The 21,675-nt window shown below is 45.5% G+C and overlaps 1 protein-coding gene across 4 annotated transcripts in view; it reads left to right on the top strand.

Annotated features, from left to right (window-relative positions):
- The window catches only part of RPP40 (ribonuclease P/MRP subunit p40), a 44,287-nt gene extending 26,952 nt beyond the window's left edge, over positions 1–17,335 (top strand). Inside the window, exons 2-10 of one of the 4 annotated variants that reach the window (XM_027128270.1) lie at positions 3,503–3,705; positions 5,994–6,289; positions 8,820–8,964; positions 10,250–10,318; positions 11,697–11,792; positions 13,069–13,194; positions 15,251–15,449; positions 15,578–15,712; positions 16,794–17,098. In XM_027128270.1, the coding sequence (XP_026984071.1) occupies positions 6,107–6,289; positions 8,820–8,964; positions 10,250–10,318; positions 11,697–11,792; positions 13,069–13,194; positions 15,251–15,449; positions 15,578–15,712; positions 16,794–16,992 (1,152 nt within the window). In that variant the 5' untranslated portion in view covers positions 3,503–3,705; positions 5,994–6,106 and the 3' untranslated portion in view covers positions 16,993–17,098. Of the gene's footprint in view, positions 1–3,502; positions 3,706–5,899; positions 6,290–8,819; positions 8,965–10,249; positions 10,319–11,696; positions 11,793–13,068; positions 13,195–15,250; positions 15,450–15,577; positions 15,713–16,793 lie in introns of those variants that run through there. The other 3 variants (XM_027128274.1, XM_027128271.1, XM_027128273.1) reach the window with 3 other exon arrangements.
- Positions 17,336–21,675: the final 4,340 nt, after the last annotated feature.

Here is a 21,675-nt window from a genome sequence, read left to right as displayed (position 1 = left end):
TTTAATGTATAAGTTAGGCATGGTAAGAGATTAACAGCAATAACCAATAATAAAATAGAACATTTATAACAGTATACTGTAAAAATGTTATGTGGATGTGGTCTCTCTCTCAATATATCTTATCGTACTGTACTCACCCTTCTTCTTATGTCTGGGTGACGAGATGAAGTGAGGTGAATGGCGTAGGCATTGTGACATAGCATTAGGCTACTACTGACCTTCTGACCATATGTCAGAAGGAGGATCGTCTGCTTCCAGTGATCCTGGATTCTCAGCCATGATGATGTGGGTGGTTGGGTGCCAGGAGCAGACGATGTCCATGGCAGGGGAACCCAGGCGGAACAGAGCCGGACAGGAGAGATTTCATCACATTACCCAGAATGGTGCCCAGTTTAAAACATGAATTTTTTATTCCTGGAATTTTTCACTTAATATTTTTGGACCGTGGTTGGCCATGGGTAACTGAAACTGCTGAAAGCGAAACCACAGCTAAGGGCGGGGGACTACTGTACCATTTTCCAATAAAAAGAGTCAGGGTTTCTTGGAGAAAAGGCTAATTCTGGCACTGAGGTGGAAGATACAAGATGAGCCTGGAGCATCTTAATAATGCCAGAAACTAAGAAACTGCTTTTTTTAAAAAAGTATGGAAATGTCAAAAAAAAAGCTGACCTGGAAGAGCTCCCAATGGCTCAAACTGGAACAATGTGAGCCAGCATTGGATTATTACCCAGAGGGCCCAGTCGTCACCGGATACGCCAACAATAATGACCATAGGCGAGATTTGGTCCTGAATGCAAACATTCCGAAGGAAACTTAAAGGAGACACAGAATATTGGCCTCAGATATTTCCTCCAAATATTTATTAGTAAATTTTTATCTTATTTTCTTTAAAAGACCTATGAGTGTTCAAAGCAAAAATTATAACATTGTATCGTGGGGTTTATAACGTGCAGATGTAAGATGTATGTCAACAGTAGCACAAAGGATACAGAGAGGTTTTTATAACGTCCACGTCTGAAAATAGTACACTCTTAGTTCTAAGTGGATTGTAGTATGTGAAAGATGCATATTGTAACCCCTGGAACGACCACTAAAACAATGCAAAGAGGTGTCGCTTAAATGCTAGTAAAGGAATTAAATGGAATACAAAAGTGTTTGTACAAGCATGCTCATAGACCCTTGGGCCAGAGTAGCCCAAACCAGCAAGTAACCCAAATATCCATGCATAGAAAAATGTATCAACAAACAGTGATATGTTTACACAGGAGAATACAACTCAGAAGTTAAAGGAGCAAACTACAGGGGCACACACTGCGGATGAATCTATAAACACACTGCTGAGTGAGACAAGCTGGCCGTGACACAGTATTGTAGGATGACAGGCAAAATGAACCCGTGGTGATTGTAGGATGACAGGCAAAATGAACCCGTGGTGAAAAAAAATCACAAGAGCGTTTGCTTGTGCGGGGAGAAAAAAATTGCCTGGGAAGGAACTTGAGGGAATTTTCTGGAGGTGATGAAAATATTCTGTTCTTGAAAGGGGTGACGTATACATGGGTGCATTTATTTCTCACAGTTAATGTCTGTGCCTTTCAACGTATGGACCTCTTACCTCATGAAAAAGAAAAACAATTGAAAAAAAAGTGAAGGGTGGGTAGTAGCTTGAGGTATTGACGAAAGAGAAATAGCAGATAATTAGGAGTCACTGAAGCTGGGTGACAGGTCTCTTATAGCATTTTGCTATTCTGTAAATGCTTAAAATTTTCTGTAACAAACCGCTTTTATCAAAAACGGAAATTGGTCTACGGTGTTAGCCGGTGAGGTGTCGGTTTCTTCGTGGAGGAGGGAGGGAGAAGTGATGGCGGGGTGTGTCGGGGAGGCCGGAGCGAAGTTGATGTTGCTTTTGGCCACACAAGCGTGTCCACTCTGTAATGACCCATCGAGGTGCCCGTGAATGCTTCCTGCGTACATCTCTGTATGCATGTTACATGCCAATAAAATTTAAATGCTGCATATTTACACAAAAATCCTAACGCAGTATCTCAGAGTAACAGCAGGGTTTTGTCTTGTTTTGAAGCGGGACACGTTCACTGATGGTCTCATCAGATGGATTTTAACATTCCAAAGTATTCACGTCCTAACCCTCAGGTGACCCCTTAGAGTCTTCCAGTTTTTCCCTCCATTTGGTAGGTGGCGTGATTTTTATTTTTTATGATGCGATACTTTTTCCAGAGCAGCTCATCAGGACCACGACTCTTAGCACAGCACCCCGTGCACAGTGGGCACTCAGAACCTGCAGAACTGGGTTGAATCAGGAATAAAACTAGTGGAAGGGATGCCGAGGGTGGTAAGTAGGCTGTGCAGGTGAGGCTGGAAGACCACGACCCAGCAGCGAACGCTTTTACTTGATGAACCATTTGGAACAAGTTCACCCAAAGATGTGGGTTTAAAGCGATGGTCTTCAGCCTTGACCAGGCCCCGTAATCACCTGGAGAGCCATAAAAAATACCGATGCCCGGGCCTCACTCTAGGGATTCTGATTTAATTGGTCTGTTGCACTCGGGTTTAAGGAATTTTAAAAGCCCCCCAGGTGATGGTCCTGTGCAGCCAGGGGTGAGAACCACTGACTCAGGGCTGTCGAGGCATTAGCTGCAAGTGATTTCCGCGTGTGCTCCGGGGTCTCCGGAAACAGCTTTGCCCTGTTAAAAGCAAAGGACTACTTCTTACTCAGCAGCAGGAGGAAATGTCTTCTTAGCAGATCTATTTCTGTGTCACTTGCTGTCAGAGTCAGAGGTGGTTTTAGACACGGTAGTTTGATTTAGTCTGTGTTGAAAATCATAAATAGCCTACAAGTACCTAAAAAAGATGAGAAGAATTTGCTAACACGTGGAGTGCATTATGTATTTTTCAAATTTCTCCTGTGATTAGTAATGAAAACGGTATTGCTGGGGCCTGATTTCCTCAACTCAGCCCTTGGCCATTTCCCCAAGTTATTCCAAGTCTTTCCAAGACACTTCACCACTCTCTCAAGGGGATTATTCCCAAAGGTGAGGAGTACTAGACACTGAAATCTCTGCACAGTCTGTTCCTACTGCAGAAGTGTCCACCTCCAGAACCTCGAATGACCAGGAAGGCTGCATCAGCAGTGGGTCCAGTGGCAGTGGGTGGGCTCTGAAGACAGATGGACTTGATTCCCAGTCTCAGCCCAGCCACTCAGTAGCTGTGAGGCTTTGGACAAGTTACTGGGCTTGGAACAGCTATAGAAACCTCGTTTTCGAGAAAAGGCATCCTTACACTGAGTGCACAAACGGCAGCGATCCTTCATCCCTCCCTGTATCCAAGCCCTTTGAAATGTGATTTTCCAGCTGCTCCCACTGAGAGGTGGAATCTGTCCCTCCAAACCTTGCATCAGGGCTGGCCAGTAGAATGCAGTGGGCATGCCAGTGGGCCAGCTTGGGACCTTGGCCTAAAAGGTCTTAGATGCTTCTGCTTTTGCTTTCAGAACCCTGCCGTCTCCATGACAACAAGCCCATGTTAGCCTGCTGGAGGATGAGATACTTCAGGGAGTAGAACCAAGGTGCCCAGTCAACAGCCAGCTCCTCACCAGAAGCAGAGCCCCCTAATCAACCTGCAGCTGCCCACACATGCATGAAGGAGCCCAGCTGAGACCAGAAGAATTGTCTCGCTGAGCCCAGCCTGAGCTAGGTGAGTATTGGGGTGGCTTGTTATGCAGCAGTAGCTAACTAATACATACGCCCACTGCAGACAGGGTGCCAGGATTCAATGATATGTTCATCACAAGTGACTTGGCAAACAGTAGGCACCCAATAGGCGCTGGTTTCCCTTTCCCCTTGTTTAAAGTTGGATCTCTTGAGTTATACAGAAATTCTTGTCATCATGTATGCTTGTGATTGGTTCTTAAATGCACTCAGTGCCCCACCTGACAGGAGGAAAGAGGCAACCAGAGTCTGACCACTAGGGCCCAAGGCCAGATTGCAAAATAAGAAGTTTGTCTTTAATCTGTTCCCTCCAGATCTAAACTCTGGAGGTCAAGGTTGTGGACAGATTTGAAGACATTGGGCTCCACCCTCTGGGGGCCCCATCTTCCTTCCTTTGCTGTCTGGAAAGGGGGAACGGGCCCACACCAAGCAGCAGCTGGGGCCCACACCAAGCAGCAGCTGGGACGCAGCGGTTGAGCTTCGGAAGCTTTCTGCTTGCACCCCTCTGCTCCCTCCCTGGACTTGACACCGTCTCTCCCCACCCTGGGTCTGAGGAGAGATGCTGGTAGTGCTTTCAGCTCTAGAAACCAGAAAAGCTGACACAATGGTATGAACAAGCAAGGGCAGATGAGGCCACAGAGGTTGGCAGGGGCCAGGTTAACTAAACTTTTATTCAACTGCAACGAGAAGCCAGTGACAGGGTTTAACTGGGGGCGGGGTTTGCATATATCATGTTGTTGACATTTTCCAGAGATCAGTCTGGATGCTGAGTGGAGGATGGACTGTAGGAGGACGGGATGGCTGGGAGGCTGTGACTGGCAGTGGACTAGAAAGAGAGGAAGGTTACTGGCAGTGGTTGTAGGGTGGAGACTGTGGGGAGGGGCTGCAGAGCCATTTCAGTGAAGCATTGTGGAGAAAAGCTGGAATGAAACGGGTTCAGTAGAGAATGTGAGGAGAAGCAGCCCTAATGGAGCAGAGAAACAGCGGCAACGCAGAGCGACCTGTGGTCAAAGGAGGTCTGCTTGTTTAATGCACAACACGAAGGCATGTTTGTCCGCTGACAGAAACCACCCAGTGGGGAGGGAGGGGGGGAAGAATGTGATTGGCAAGGGACATTACACACGCAGAACTCTGGGGAGGGAGGCAGAAAGGACTCAGCCCCAAACTGACTTGAAGTTGCAGCTTTCATCTTTGAAATAAATAGGATTTTGGCCTTCTATTTCATAACACAGAACACCCTGCAGATCATATCCTCGTCACGCTTCCCTGTAAGAACACCTCTGAGTTCTCAACACCCAAAATGCACAGCAGCTACTTATCTCGCCATACATTTTCCAGCTGAAGTTCATACGTATAGAATTTACACCAAGCCTTCAAAACGTAATACAATATTTTCGGCTTCCCTGGTGGCGCAGTGGTTGAGAGTCCGCCTGCCGATGCAGGGGACACGGGTTCGTGCCCCGGTCCGGGAAGATCCCACATGCCGCGGAGCAGCTGGTCCCGTGAGCCATGGCCGCTGAGCCTGCGCGTCTGGAGCCTGTGCTCCGCAACGGGAGAGGCCACAACAGTGAGAGGCCCGCGTACCGAAAAAAAAAAAAAAAAAAAAAAAGCAGCAATGCTCTAAGCATTCTACATTCTAATACAATATTTATAAGGTATATCTAGGTGCCATATTGTGATTTAGGAAATCGGTAGTTTTTCAATAAACTTGCTAGGCCTTATCATTTTTCTTATTTAAAATAATGGAAACAGGTTTTCCTTAGAGTATTCACAGAGATAATATGACATCTAAGGCACAGGATACTGACATTAATGGCAGAGGACTTCCCAGTCTGTCTTAGTTTTAGATTTGTAAATACCTTCCAAATTACTTAAGTTCTATTCTTCCAAATCTTATAGTAAAACTGATGCTCCATAAGGTTGTACTACAAATATTCTGCTGTTTTGTGTCCTCTCTGCATAGAATTGGGGCTGTGCATACTCCAGTTTGAGAAGCATGTAGTAGTACGGCACTTGGAGTTGATCAGAAAACTTAGATGGAAAAACGCATTATCACTATAACCTCCAATAGCAAGAAATTATTAAAATCGGTTCCAAAAGGATATTTTTAAAAGCATCTTGAAAGTGGTTCTGAAGGAGTCTTAAGGAGCCCTGTTAAAGGTATTATGTGTTACCTTTAGACACAAACTTCCTTAACAATTTGGGAAGGAGCAACCTGGGGCCTAGAGGAAGGATTCTGGCAAGAGAACTAATTTCAGGTAGGGTACCTTGCAGGTAACCATCAGCGAGCTTCTGCGTAGGCCCCCCAGAAGCCTAGGCCCGCTCCCAGCACTAGCTCCGCCCCTACCCGGGACCGCCTCAACACGTGCGGCGTGCCTGCACTGCGCATGCCCGCGGGGAAGGGGCGGGGCGAGCCGAACCCTGGCAGGACCTGCGTGGGGAAGACCATGGCCATGCTGTGTCGGCTGGGAGAGGTGCCCCGGCACTTGCTGGTCTGCGAAAAGTCCAACTTCGGCCACGAGAAGTCGCGCCACCGGCACCTCGTGGAGACGCACTATCACAACTACAGGGTGAGTCCACATCCCGGGCCCGCGGACCGCACACCATCCCGCCGGCGGTGGAGGCTTGGGGAAAGCCGCGCTCTGCTCCCCCGCCCTCGGCGCGCGGAGGGGGCGGGGCCCTCGCCGGGCATGCTGGGAACTGTAGTCTCTAGCCGCTCCAGGCCTGTGGTTTGCCCCTCCTCAGGACTACAAGTCCCAAGATGCACCGGCGCGGGGCGGTGTTGCGCCTTCGAAGGGAGAAGCAGGTTGGCGTGCGCCTGACAGTTCGCCGCGCCTCTGGCCACTTACTCCTGCCCCGCCCCGCTGCGGGTGGGGTGCGTCCCGGGGAGGGGCGAGGCCGGGACTAGGCCCTGGCGGGTGTGCCCCGCAGCCCGGGACGGACCCGCCCCTTCCCCATCCCGGCTTCCTTCCCCCGCCGCGCGCCGGAGGGTCTTTGCAGAGCCTCGTGCGGAGTCCGGGAAGCTGCTTGCCCTTCTGAACCGCTTATGGGCGCTAGCTTGATACCTGAGAAATCTCCCCCTTTGCCTGCTGCCTTCTGCGTTGTCCAGCCAGAGTGCACCATTTCGGCAGCTTTTGCAGAAATTCGCCGAGGCTTCCCTGCTCGCATGCGCAACTTCAGAGCGATTTTCGCTGTTGCTCCGTGAAAATGTCACCCTCTCGGGCGCCTTTTTCGCGAATGTGGTGGTTGAAGCATCGGTGAGGTTAATTATCAGTTTATCCAGGATCTGCTGAGAGTAGAAGAGAACATTCCTAATTCCCAGGTAGTGTATGCTGGGCGGGCTTCACCAACCCATTTAAGTGGAGAGGGCTTCAGGATAAACCTTACAGTGAAAATGCTTTAAGCCTTTTCCACTTTAAATAGACCAGCCTAATCTCAACTCAGGCCTGACTGGCTAGTTTCTCAGACACAACTGGTGACCCTGCACCTTCAGGGACAAACTGGTGTCCCAGCTTCGGGAGAGTGATTTTTCAAGGTGTGGAGCACCTGGGCGACGTTTGAAACCTGTCAGGTTGATTATCTCTGCTTTGGATGGAAAGCTCATCACAGACAGCAGTCGGGGTACCTTATCTCTCCTGTCTCATCTGTAGAATTTTTCTATCTGTAAAGTGTAAACATCCAGCAGACTTCTGCTTCCATGTAACCTCTTAATAATTGGTGTCCCTAAATTCCTTATGCCCTAAGGAACAGTTCCTTTGATTCCAGCCTGGTACTAGGATACACAGATCTAGGGATATTCAATTGTACTATATTTTCCTAAAAATTAATTAATGTAGTGATAGGAACGGGACATAAAATATATTGCTCATTTGTAAAAGATGAAACACAAGCAAGGGCTTCCCTGGTGGCACAGTGGTTAAGAATCCACCTGCCAGTGCAGGGGACACAGGTTCAAGCCCTGGTCCAGGAAGATCCCACGTGCTGCGGAGCAGCTAAGCCCGTGCGCCACAGCTACTGAGCCTGCGCTCTAGAGCCCGCGAGCCACAACTACTGAGCCCGTGTGCTACAACTACTGAAGCCTGCACGTCTAGAGCCCGTGCTCTGCAACAAGAGAAGTCACCGCATGAGAAGCCACACACGGCAACAAAGAGTAGCCCCCGCTCACCGCAACTAGAGAAAGCACGCGTGCAGCAAGGAAGACCCAACGCAGCCAAAAATAAATAAAATTAATTTTAAAAAATGATTAAAAAAAAAACCACAAGCAAGAGCTTCCCATTAAAAGTGTTTTGCTCAGGCTTCCCTGGTGGCACAGTGGTTGAGAGTGCGCCTGCTGATGCAGGGGACGCGGGTTCGTGCCCCGGTCCGGGAAGATCCCACATGCCGCGGAGCGGCTGGGCCTGAGAGCCATGGCCGCTGAGCCTGCGCGTCCGGAGCCTGTGCTCCCGCAGCGGGAGAGGCCACAACAGTGAGAGGACCGCGTACCGGGGGGGGGGGGCGGAAATTGTTTTGCTCATTCACCTTTCCTGTACTGTAAGCTCGAATACAGAAATGGAAAACTTGAGTTGTCAAATTTCTCTTTTCCTGAGATTAGTAAGTTTTTTTTGTTTTGTTATTTTTATTTTTTAAATTTTTATTGGAGCATAGTTGCTTTACAATATCGTGTTAGTTTCTACTGTACAGCAAAGTGAGTCAGCTATACGTATACATATAGCCCCTCTTTTTTTGGATTTCCTTCCCATTTAGGTCACCACAGAGCAGAGCAGAGTTCCCTGTGCTATGCAGTAGGTTCTCATTAGTCATCTATTTTATACATAGTATCAATAGTGTATATATGTGATCCCCATCTCCCACTCTGAGATTGGTAAGTTAATTTCAGAGTTTTTTTGAAAGCTGTGGAGGAATGGTTAGCAGCCTTCATGATGTATCATCCCTAAAAACCTGGGTGTTGATCTACATGAAAATAAGACTTGTTTAAACTTATAATGGAGTATAATCTGCAAAAATACTGAATCACTATGCTGTACACATGAAACTAATGTAATATTGTAAGTCAGCAATGCTTCAATGAATAAGACTTGTTTCTATTGCACATTCCAACAGGTTTCCTTTCTGATTCCTGAATGTGGGATACTGTCAAAAGAGCTGAAGGACCTGGTCATGGACTCTGGACCCTATTACTTTGTGAAGGATTTACCGCTTCATGAGTTAATCGCACAGGAATTCATCAATACTTTTGTCAAGAAAGGTAAGGAAAGCCGTGTAGTGTCTATGAACGCGGTGAGGTGAGGAAGTCCAGGGAGATCGCATAGCAATACCAGGGTCCTTCTCTTGTTCTGAATAGGACTGCTGGAGATCGCCTGTGTGGTCAGGTGTGTGCATCCCTCCCTCCGTCCCGCAGTAGCTCAGCCGACCCTGTGTGCCCTCATTAGGTGGTGGTTTCTGATTGCGCTGGTCCACAGGTGTTGTGTGGGAGTGTGTCGTATGAGGGTTAATGGAAAGGAAAATCTTCGACCGCTGTGTTCAGATGCGCTGCCATTGGGTGTGTGGCTGCAGAGACAGACCGCTGTTCTCCCCGCAGCCCCCATGACAGCTGTCTGGAGAGGGTGGTCTCCTGGTGCAGCCACAGCTGCTGGCCCTGGAGTCAGGTGCTGATTGGGGTTCAGCATCTTCCGCTTAGACGTTGTGGCTCTCAGCCTCGCCTGCGCACCTCATTCCCATCCGTGTCAGCTGGCTGGATTGGCTTGTCCCAGTTATATCCTAGGAGCCACTTGTTTGAAACTATTTCAGTGTGTCTTTAGGGATCCACCCTCACTATATACATCACTGCACAAGGGCCACTGACATCTTGTCTTTGGTCACACGGACATGATTCCTTTCTTCGGTTCTGAAGCTTGATGCTGGGGGATTCCCTGGCGGTCCAGTGGTTAGGATTCCTCGCTTTCACTGCTGAGGACCCGGGTTCGATCCCTGCTCGGGCAGCTAGGATCCCACAAGCTGTGTGGTGGGGTAAAAAAAAAAAAAAAAAGAAGAAGTCTGAGGCTATTTTGGTAACAGTGTGGACCCTGGCCACGGCAGGGACTTTTACGTAGCTGACCCGACTTAACCCTGGCAACAACACTATGAAATAGGCCTGCAACGCCCGTTTTACAGGTGAGAAAAATGAGGCTCAGAGAGATTGAGTCGCTTTCTTGACTTCACACAAGTTTGTGGCACATGTTGAGTCTTCATCTGGAGCTCTGCCTTTCAGGTGTGTACGCTCACCCGCTTTTCCACTTTGTGCCCCTCTGCCAGCATCCCCGGAGGTGTGTGCTCCATCCTGAGTGCATTTTCTGCTCGTTGGTAGCCAGCTTGCACAGATAGGCCCTAGGCAGGGGCGTGAACTAGCTGTGCTTGGCCTTGCGTGTCCTCCAGCTTGGCTGAGTGAGCTGGAGCAGTGACCCGGAAGGTTATCCTGTGAAAATAATCCACTAACTTCTTGCAGGTGTGATTTTTTTCTTGTCTTAATTTCTCCTCTGGGTTTTCTCTTACAGGTGCGTGCTATGCACTAACGTACAACACAAATATTGACGAGGATAATACTGTGGCCCTGCTACCAAACGGTAACCACACTCATTTTTTCTTCTTTCTTAATTATGGAGGAAACACAAACGGTAAAAAAGAAAGAGTCAAGTCATTTGGATGTGTGTAAAGTGAAAGTCCCCCCTTTCATCCCCGTCCCTCCAAACTCACTGCCATTCTCAGCAGGCATTCTTTTTTTTTTAAAGAATCAATTTTATTTATTCATTTATTTTTGGCTGCATTGGGTCTTCATTGCTGCGCGCGGGCTTTCTCTAGTTGTGGCGAGGGGGGGCTACTCTTCGTTGCGGTGCGCGGGCTTCTCATTGCGGTGGCTTCTCTTGTTGTGGAGCATGGGCTCTAGGCGCACGGGCTCAGTAGTTGTGGCTCGCGGGCTCAGTAGTTGTGGCTCGCGGGCTCTAGAGCGCAGGCTCAGTAGTTGTGGCTCGCGGGCTCAGTAGTTGTGGCTCGCGGGCTCCAGAGCGCAGGCTCAGTAGGTGTGGCGCATGGGCTTTGTTGCTCTGCAGCACATGGGGTCTTCCTGGACCAGGGCTCGAACCCGTGTCCCCTGCATTGGCAGGCGGATTCTTAACCCCTGCGCCACCGGGGAAGCCCCTCAGCAGGCACTCTTGTTAGCAGGTAGGTGTTCATTCTTCTAGACATTTTCTATGAATTTATAAACACATACAGGTTCTTTTTTTAAAATACATATATATATTATGTCATAGTCCATTGTCTCAGTTTGCTTTTTTCCCAGGCTGTATATCCTAGACATCTTTCCCTATTAGTACATACAGTTTTGGGGGGGTTTGTGTTGTTTTTTTATTTTATTTATTTTTGGCTGTGTTGGGTCCTGGTTGCTGCACGCGGGCTTTCTCTAGTTGCGGCGAGCGGGGGCTACTCTTTGTTGCGGTGCGCGGGCCTCTCATTGCAGTGGCTTCTCTTGTTGCGGAGCATGGACTCTAGGTGCGCGGGCTTCAGTAGTTGTGGCTTGCGGGCTCTAGAGCGCAGGCTCAGTAGTTGTGGTGCACGCAGGCCCAGTTGCTCCGCAGCATGTGGGATCTTCTTGAACCAGGGCTCAAGCTGTGTCCCCTGCTTTGGCAAGCGGATTCTTAACCGCTGCACCACCAGGGAAGCCTAGTACATACAGTTTTAATTTACTCTTTTTAATGTCTTGAAAATATTCCAAAGAAGAAGTACACCATAATTTGTTTACTTTTTCTTTAATAAAAACTTCGATAGTTTCTAGTTTCACTCTAATAAATGATGTCTTTGTACATATAATGTATTATAAATAAGATACATGTATGAATAAATAAGACCCTTGTGTGCACTGGTATTTAACTGCCCAATTTGTCTTGCTTTCTCTTAGCGAACACATGATATTTTTAACATCTCTTATGGGAATTATTTGATTTATAGGGAAATTAATTTTATCACTGGATAAAGACACTTATGAAGAAACTGGACTTCAAGGTCGTCCGTCTCAGTATTCTGGCAGGAAGACCATGAAGTTTAGTAAGTATCACGCTCACTCCGTCAGTTTCTAACAAGGTAGTAGTCTTCCTGTAACAATTTGAATTTAAATGTTTGAATTGCCTCTGTTCTCTTTGTTCAGAAGAAGTGTGGCTTTTTCTTGTCTTTAAAACTCCTTACTCCGGGGACTCTCGGGTGGGCATCAGATAGGATGAGATAGATACTGCTGTGCATCTGTTTGTCTTCAGCTGTCGGCTGCATCTTGAAAAGATCACAGACTTGGACATGTTCCATTAGATACATATGTTTTGGGTCACAAATTCAAAGTGATGAAGCCACTTGTTCTTTTTTTTTTTAAATCGAAGTATAGTTGATTTATAGTGTGTTAATTACTGCTGTACAGCAAAATGATTCAGTTATACATATATGTACATTCTTTTCCATATTCTTTTCCATTATGGTTTATCACAGGGTATTGAATATAGTTCTTTGTGCAGTAGGACCTACAGTAGGACCTTGTTGTTTAACCAGCCTATATATACCAGTTTGCATCTGTTCCAACTTGCTCTTAGTAAAGAATTTCCTTTAATTTTCCCAAGTTTTATGATGACTAGTAGAAATTCACCCATGAGTGAAGAGATGTAGTTCTGTTGATGGTCTGGCTTAAACATCAGTAGTTATGGCTGCCACCTCCACAGCTAGGTTAGAGTTGATCTCTGCCCTTGGTCTTTGACTACGAAAAATGTGAATTTAAAACACCTGTTGTGGGACTTCCCTGGTGGCCCAGTGGTTAAGAATCTGCCTGCCAGTGCAGGGGACACAGGCTTGAGCCCTGGTCCGGGAAGATCCCACATGCCGCAGAGCAACTAAGCCCATGCGCCATGACTACTGAGCCTGCACTCTGGAGCCCATGAGCCACAACTACTGAGCCCACGTGCCTAGAGCCCATGCTCTGCAACAAGAGAAGCCACCGCAGTGAGAAGCCCGTGCACCACAACGAAGAGTAGCCCCCGCTCACTGCAACTAGAGAAAGCCCACATGCAGCAACAAAGACCCAACGCAGCCAAAAATAAATAAAAATAAATAAATTTTAAAAATAAATAAAAAATAAAACACCTGTTGTAATTATCTGTCAATGCCAGAAATGTCCATCAGAGGCAGAGTTTTGGTTTGGGAACCCAAAGGGAGGGCAAGAAATACAAAATAACTTTTTTTATCCATAAAACTTCTAAAACTGATGTTTTTAATCTAGCATGTTTTGCACAGTGCAAGCTGTGTGTATATGAATGAACTGTTTATTCCTCTCCATTTTTTTAAGTTGTTTCCATTGATTTGATGGATTTATCCTCTAAACTGGACTCTAAGAAGTATAAAAGAATATCTTGGGCTTTCAAAGAAAAGAAACCATTGAAATTTGATTTTCTTTTGGCGTGGCATCAAACAGGTATGAAAAATAAAATGTGTAACGATGGAGTGGTTTTGAAATCTAATGGTTAATTAAAGGGGAGTAGTGAGGAGAGAATGGTGATTCACCCCAGTGGTCAGGGATGTTGTGCACGTAGATGGATACAGGTGTCCCCCGCTTTTTGAAAGTTCACTTTATGCTCCTTTACTTTTTACAAAAGCAAAAAGTGAAAATAGTGTTCAGCGTGTATTTTGCAGTGAGCTGCTATAGAGGCAGTGTGCACCCCAGCAGCGAGAGTGGCACCCCCAGCTCCCTCCCCCAGAACTGCACTCAGCATCTTAGCCTCTAGCCGGCAGAGCTTTGAACTGTGTCTTTGAGCGTTTATTTCATGCATCTGTTAGCAAGATGTGTCTAAGGTAATTGCTTCTTCGCTTTATGCCATTTCGACTTAATGAGAGGTTTTGTAGGAACACTACTTTGGGATGGGGGGAAACCTGTAAACGTTGTTAAGGAAACTGCTTTGACCCCTCTGGCATCCCTGAGAGCCGTAGTCCGGGGTCATCTCGGCACGCAGCCGTCTGTCTCCACCTCCTTGGGTTGTGTGTCGATCAGGAGCTCCTGAGGGTGGGGTCTCGGGCAACTAACCTTTGTCCATTTCTCCCTTTCCCTCCTCCAGCTTCCCTCCAACAGCCTTGGCTGGAGTGTTTTAAAATAACACCAGTTATACTGCTAGACACAAACTGCTTATTCGTTATTGCAGGGTAGTAATCAGGCATATCATTAAATGTCAGATTAAATTTGTTGTACCTTTTAATTGATTAGAATAATACATTTAGTTCAGAGTTTCATGTTCACCAAACATTTTAATCGGCTCACAACTACCATGTACCTCGCTCCTTTTAGAAGTGTATCTTTGGCCCAAAACAAGATTAAATGAATCAAATCATCACAATTACAGTGGTGTGGTTCTCTCTTGGAGAAGAGGGAAGCCCCTAGGTCCATTTTGGAAATAGGTCCATCCGCTCCTCCTGGGAAGTTCGTGGTCACTGGGTGCTAAAGGGTTGCCTGGGTGAGGCCTAGGTCTGTAACACTTGGGTGCTTCTTCTGTGTGTGGTGCAGACACAGAGGGCAGAGGGGCTGACATCTCAGTTGTAGGAAGTCTTTACTGAGGGCCTCCTATGCAGTGGGTTCTGGAGACCACTGTGTTCCTAAGACTCCGAAGTATTTTAAGGGCTTGTCAAGACCTGTGAAGCACCTGAGATTTCACCCGCTTAGCAAGCTCAGAATTTAGCCAGCACGTTCTCGTGCACTCTGGCAGGAGACATGAGACCCCTGGGTCAGAGGCAGAAAACCTAATGATTCCCAGCAGTAGCAGTGGGCAGAGCACCAGCGTTTGCTCCAGTTCACCAAGTCCTGGTTCCTGCTGGGTGATGCATGGTGGGCAGGTGATGCTGGTGCAAGCAGGGGGTTGCATTACAGGAGGGGAGCCTGGAGCCTGAGGAATTCAGATCTTTTATATTGGGCGGTGAGCCTGCTGACCTTTGCCCTGGAGGGAGGGAGGAGGTGGAGGGAGACATTATTTCTAATACACTGGGCAGTAAGCAGGCCTGCCCTCTGCTCCAAGAGGGCCACTATTTCCGTCTTCCAGGGAAAATCCTTCAGGATACACTGGATCTTACTGGGGTTTAAAGACAAGCTGGACTGAGATTCTGTCTTCAGCTCCTCTTCTGTTTCCTTCTTCGAGAGTGTGCAGATATGCTGCTTTCTCTGTAGAGTTCACTAATTTTATCTAAACATAAGTAATGCTTTGATTAAGTCAGAAGTTTCTTAGCAGAGCAGATGTGGAGACTAGTATGGCTTGAATCTGAAAGCCTTATGAGTTTCCAGGAAAAGTGTGACAGAAGATGAACGTTGACAGAACTTTGGCACAAGGAGGCGAAGGCAACTTAAATGATTTTGAGTAAAGCTTTGTACAACCTCTGGCCTTACTTCATCCTGCCTGCTTCCTGAAACCCTCCAGTGGGAATGGGGTGGACTCAGGGATTCACTGAACTTGTTTACACTATTCAAGTGGCCTTATTTGGTGTGTTTGAAGGTGCGGAAGGATCAACGGTGATGTCATACTTTTCCAATTACCGGATTCAGGAGCGTCAGCCAAAAATAGCGCTGAGCACGGTGACAGATCTGCCGTGCCCCGTGCTGCGGAGCGGCGAGCTCAGGGGCGAGCCGGAGGCGGCCTGCAGCGCCCAGGAGCTCTTCGAGTGGCTGGGCGCCGTCTTCAGTAACGCCGAGCTGTGCGTATGAGGGTTCCCGGGTCCTGGAGGGCTTGGGCTGGCTTCTCGTTTTCAGCAGGGGTTTAGTACTTTGAAAGTTGATCGTGTAGTGGATATAGATGCGTTTTCTTTCCCTTTTTTGGTTACAGAAATAATGAGCCTGATAATTTCATATCAACCTACTGCTGTCCCCAGCCAAGCACAGTGGTGGCGAGAGCTTACCTGTGTACAATCACTGGTTTCATCCTTCCAGAGAAGATACGTCTTCTGTTGGAACAGCTGTGGTGAGAAAAAAGAACAGCCTTTTTTGCCATTTGTGCCTTGCTTGTCTCCGCTAATGATTCAGGTTCCAGGGTCCTCTCACGACGTGTCCCCCTTTTCCCTTGCTTGGGCTCACGTGCAGTAACGTTACCATCTCACATGATGTAATCATCCCTGGTGATATTGCCAGGTCCTTGTCCTTTGAAAAGAGCAGAGCTTTACTGCACTTCTTGGGAACAAACTGCTCATTGTTCTTGTTCTGCTCCCCCAGACCATTTCGGTGCAGTTGAAGTTACAGTATCACTTAAGAAAACGGCAGTGCTCTATGGAACACATTATGATCTGTCGTAAATGCTGGATTTCTGCAAAATGCTTCACTTTGAAATGGGTGGGAAAAGGAGCTGACCACCTCTGAATCCAAATCATATCCAAAATCTGCCCTGGCTCTAACATCCGTGAATCACTGGGCACCGGTAACATGCCACGGGTTGTATAGAGTAGTACTGGATTTTCATTGTGGGAGGTGTTCTGTAAATAAAATGTTAGGAAGCTCAAATCCCGTATTGAAAATGAGCACCACGCCTTCTGAGTCTTCGCTTGAAAAATGTCTAAGACGTAAGTGTTGAGGGTTTTCCTTTTTATATCCAACATCCTCTTTCACATTTATTAGCTTCGTACTTTTATTTTCCTCAGTAAGAAGGTCGAAGTTTTAAAAATTGGATGGATTTTAAAAAAGAAATTCGATAAATTATTCTGCAGTGTTTCAGTTTACAGAGCCTCCGAAAGCAGCACTGTTCAGGCGAGGGAAACGATTCTTACACACTTGGTGGGGAATTTTTTGTTCTTTAAATCTTATATGCTCTTCCACGATAAGGGTAGGAACCGCTGAAGTTTGTTGTGTGCGCTGCATGTTGGTGAGCCTTTACTGAATTCACAGTATAGCACCAGGAATTTAATTTCTGTCTCCTAATTTTTATAAATGAAAGCTAAGGTCAAAGCTTCATGGGAGCATCAGAAATACCGCTTATCCTGAATAAGTGAAAAAAAATATATGGGACCGTTCCTAACTCTTCCTGTTTGTTAAGAAGTGTCTGTCTTTTTCAGTCGCTACTTTGATGAACCAAAGTTGGCCCCGTGGGTGACGTTGTCGGTTCAAGGCTTTGCAGACAGCCCTGTTTCCTGGAGAGAAAACGAACACGGTTTTCGAAAAGGAGGAGAACATTTATACAACTTTGTGGTTTTTAGTAATCGGGACTACTGGCTTCAGTTGGCTGTTGGGGCAAATGATGACTGTCCACCATGACAAGCACAGAGTTTAAAGTCGTGTTTGTTTACGTTTATGCTCGTTTTCCGTATTTCTCGGCAGTATAAGGACTGTGTTCACTCAGACTTGGGTGATGAGGACATTTCTCAGATCAGCATCTGTTAGCATCTGCCCTGGACTCGGGCCCATCCTGTGACAGGCTTGCCGTCAGGTGGGAGCTCATAGTTGATTTCTCCCTGTCACTACGAGCCCAGGGCGTGGGCTACTGCGTCGTAACTTGGGCCACGATGGCCAGGGACTGGGGGTTATGGGACCACTGGGTAAGATGTGTGCTGTGATTGTGAGTTTCTCACATCATAATAACAAGAAATCCTTAACATCATACTTACCAGAGCCAGTTCCTGCATTAGTGCTGTTCATCTATTACCTCATTTAATTCTCACATCAGTCCTGTGAGGGAACAGAGTGTACATAAGCTACTGAAGTCACCTGCTTGTGGATTCAAGACTTGATCTCAGATCAGCTGGTTCCTGAGTGTGTGCTGAGTGTGTGCTCACTCTCCTGCTTCTGGGTCAGGAGGGATATTTGGATACTGTATATTCATAAAGAACAAGTTGAATTTTGCAGTAACCTATAAGGGAAAAGAATCTGAAAAACATATATATGTGTGTGTGTGTGTGTGTGTGTGTGTGTGTGTGTGTGTGTGTGTGTGTATATGTAAAACCGAATCACTGGGGCTTCCCCGGTGGCACAAGTGGTTGAGAATCCACCTGCCTATGCAGAGGACACGGGTTCGATCCCTGGTCTGGGAAGATCCCACATGCCACGGAGCAACTAAGCCCGTGTGCCACAACTACTGAGCCTGTGCTCTAGAGCCCGTGAGCCACAACTACTGAGCTCGTGTGCCGCAACTACTGAAGCCCACGCGCCTAGAGCCCGTGCTCCACAATGAGAGAAGCCACTGCAATGAGAGGCCCGCGCACTGCAACAAAGAGTAGCCCCCGCTCACCGCAACTAGAGAAAGCCTGCGCACAGCAACAAAGACCCAACACAGCCAAAAATAAATAAATAAATAAATTTAAAAAAAAACCCGAATCACTGTGCTGTACACCTGAAACTGACATGACATCATAAATCAACTATACTTAAAAAAAAAGTGACTTACCTGGCGGTATAGTGGTTAGAACTCGTGCTTCCACCGCAGGGGGGCGTGGGTTCGATCCCTGGTTGGGGAACTAAGATCCCACATGCCACACAGCGTGGCCAAAAAATAAAAGTAAAAAACAAAGTTGAAAGAATTTTTTTTCTCCCAGCAATATGGCTGATAAGGACCAACTGAAAATGACTTAAATTTCTGGAATACCTATCAAGAACCATTTTTTAAAATGTTTCAATGAGCTGCAGAATAAGAATTCTCAAAAGCTAAATAATTTATTTGGTCACATGGAATTAAATTAGAAATCAGTAACAGAAAGATCCTTGAAAATCCCAAGTATTTGGAAACAAAATAACTCACAAGTCAAAGAAATCTAAAGAGAAATTAGAAAGTAATTTGAAATGACTTTAAAAAAAACTAGAATTTGTGGGTTCTTGCTAAAGCAGTACTTAGAGGGAAACTTGCAGCATTAAATGCTGCAAGGAAAGGAAGAAAGGAAAACAGGTCTCAAATCAGTGACCTCAGTTTCCACTTTAAGAAACAGTAAAAGAAGAGCAAATTAAATCCAAAGTCAGCAGAAGAAAAGGAATAATAAAGATCAAAGTGGTAACCAATGAAATAAAAGAGAAAAATTAATCCAAAAGCTTGTTCTTTGGGAGAATCAATAAAATTGATAAATCTCCAGCCAGATTGGTGAGGGGGAAAAAAAGAGACCAATTACCAATATAAGGAATGGGAGAGGTAACGTGACTGAAGATCCCACAGATGTTACAATAATAGGAACACCTTTATACCAATAAACTCAAGAGTGTAGGTGAAATTGACAAATTCCTTGAAAGACACAAATTACCAGAGCTCACTCAAGAAGAAACAGGTAAAACCTTCCTATAACCCCAATGGGATGGCTTCAGTCGTGAGTTTTACCGAACATTTGAAGAAATAATACCAATTCTACACAAATACTGCCACTCATTCTATGGGGTCAGCATTACCCTGGTAGCAAAATTACGGAGGCATCCTGGCTGGGCAAACACATTGCAAGGAAAGAAAACACTACAAAACAAACATTACTCATGAACATAGGTGCAAAAACTAAGCAAAAGTTTTAGTAAATTGAAACCTACGATATAGTAAAAAGGTAATATGGCCATGGGATTTATCCTGGGATTGCAGGATTGATTTAACATTCACATAATCATTTCAATCAATACTAGAAACGTATTTAACAAAATCCACCATCTAGTCCTGTTAAAAACTCTGGCAAACTGGGAATAAAGGGGACTTCTCCAATCTGATTAAAAGACATCTGCAAAAGCCCTACAGCTAACATCAGACTTAATTGTGAAGGGCTGAATACTTTTCCCCTAACATCAGGAAGAAATCAGGGATATCTCTGTTCATCGTTGTACTGGAGATTCTAGACTGCAGTCAGGCAAGAAACAGAACATCCAGATTGGAAAGAAAAAAATAAGATTGTCCTTTTTTCACAGATGACATGATCATCTATGTAGAAAACTCAGCGGAATCTATAAACAAGATATTAGAACTAATAAGTGAGTTTATCAAGGTTGCAGGATACAAAGCAGTGTACAAAAATCAATTATATTTCTATATGAACAATTAGAAAGTGAAATTAAAAATCATTTACAATAGCATAAAAATACTAGGTAGTTAGGAATAAATGACAAAAAATGTGAAAGACATACACTGAAAACTGTTAAATATTGCTATGATCAATTAAAGAAGACCTAAATAACTTGGGGTATATACTTTGTTCATGGGTCAGAAGACTCAGTATTGTTAAGATGTCATTTCAGGACTTCCCTGGTGGTGCAGGGGTTAAGAATCTGCCTGCCAATGCAGGGGACACGGGTTCGAGCCCTGGTCCAGGAAGATCCCACATGCCGCAGAGCAGCTAAGCCCATGCACCACAACTGCTGAGCCTGCACTCTAGAGCCTGTGTGCCGCAACTACTGAGCCTGTGCCCTAGAACCCGCGAGCCACAACTACTGAGCCTGTGTTCTAGAGCTCACGAGCCACAACTAATGAGCCCTTGTGCCACAACTACTGAAGCCCACGCACCTAGAGCCCGTGCTCTGCAACAAAAGAAGCCAGCGCGATGAGAAGCCCGCACACCACAAAGAAGAGTAGCCCTTGCTCGCCACAACTAGAGAAAGCCTGTGCGCAGCAACGAAGATCCAACACAGCCAAAAATAAAAGTAAAATAAAATAAATAAATTTATAAAAAAAGAAAAAGATGTCATTCCAAAATACAGATTCAATGTAGATTCAATATAGTCCCAGCAGGCTACTTTCTGTGTGTGTACATAAGTCGACAAGCTGATTCTAAAATTTTTGTAGAACTGCAGAGGACCTAGAGTAGCCTCCAGGGCTGTCTTGGAACTTGACAACACAGCACCAAAAGCCTCCAGCCGCCCCATTCTTTGTCCCTCAGCATGATGTAAACCCAGCCCAAGTAGGAAGTCAGGAGGTGTTTTTCAGTGTGTCCCCCTTGTGATCTGTAAGGGTGCCTGCCAACTGCGAAGAAGTTTCGTAATAAGGGACTTAATTGAGGAGGTGCCAGTTGACGTTGGAAATAAGATTTATTGCTGTTAATCCTTTGGAGTAATCCGGGGTTGACTAGTTTTTTTTCAAACTATATATTCCGGTTAATACCATGTTCAACTATTTTCCATATAAAATTAAAAAATAAAAATCTGGTATACAAGAGAAGACTGTAGAAGACTGAGTTGAGGAATTTATGTGAATAGGAAAACAGACTTGTAGATCTTTAGGGAACAAGTGTCAAGAGGTTTCTGGAAAAAAAGAAAGACCTACAAATTACCAAGGCAGTTTTCTTAAGTTTGAAGCAGGGGAAACGGTAACACAGCAACCGACCAAAAAAGCTATGCCAGAACCCTCCCTTTTAAGGAGCTAAGATTGTGCTCAAATTCTGTTTGTGTAATTTACTGGGACTCGGGGACCAGAAAGACCACTGCAAGCATATTCTTCAGAATCCAGATTAGGGGAGAAGTTCTATTCCTTGGGTGCAAAGTTACTGCTATATTCATCTTAATAAATCAAACTAAATGACTTGGCAGGAAGCCAAGTGTGGCCCACACATTTCTAAAGAAATGACCAGAGATCGAAGATGATTATTTTCATCTCTTATAATTGAAGAAATATTTGTCTTGTTTTCCTGTTGCCCAAGGTTAGAGTTCTTTTCCTCCTTCTGGTATGTTGCCTCGAAACCCATGTGCTATTTTCACCACAAAGCTCCCTGGATTCTCCAGAGACAGAACTAATAGGAGATATATATATATATATATATATACACACACACACACAGTATTTATATCAATCTTAAATATATGAATACATAGTCATATATAGTATTTATTATATAATATAAATATTTGCATATTTATTATATATAATGAAGATAATTATGTTGTATATTATATATAATATATTGTGTATATATATATTAATAGATATTGTAAATACAGCTCTTCCTTGACTTACGATACTGGTACATCCTGATAAACCCATTACAGTTGGAAATT

The sequence above is a fragment of the Aethalodelphis obliquidens genome, unplaced genomic scaffold, assembly GCF_003676395.1.
Source record: "Aethalodelphis obliquidens isolate GAN/ISIS:26980383/991018 unplaced genomic scaffold, ASM367639v1 scaffold34, whole genome shotgun sequence".
NCBI classification, from domain to species: domain Eukaryota; kingdom Metazoa; phylum Chordata; class Mammalia; order Artiodactyla; family Delphinidae; genus Aethalodelphis; species Aethalodelphis obliquidens.
This window is presented reverse-complemented; position numbering and strand designations above follow the sequence as displayed.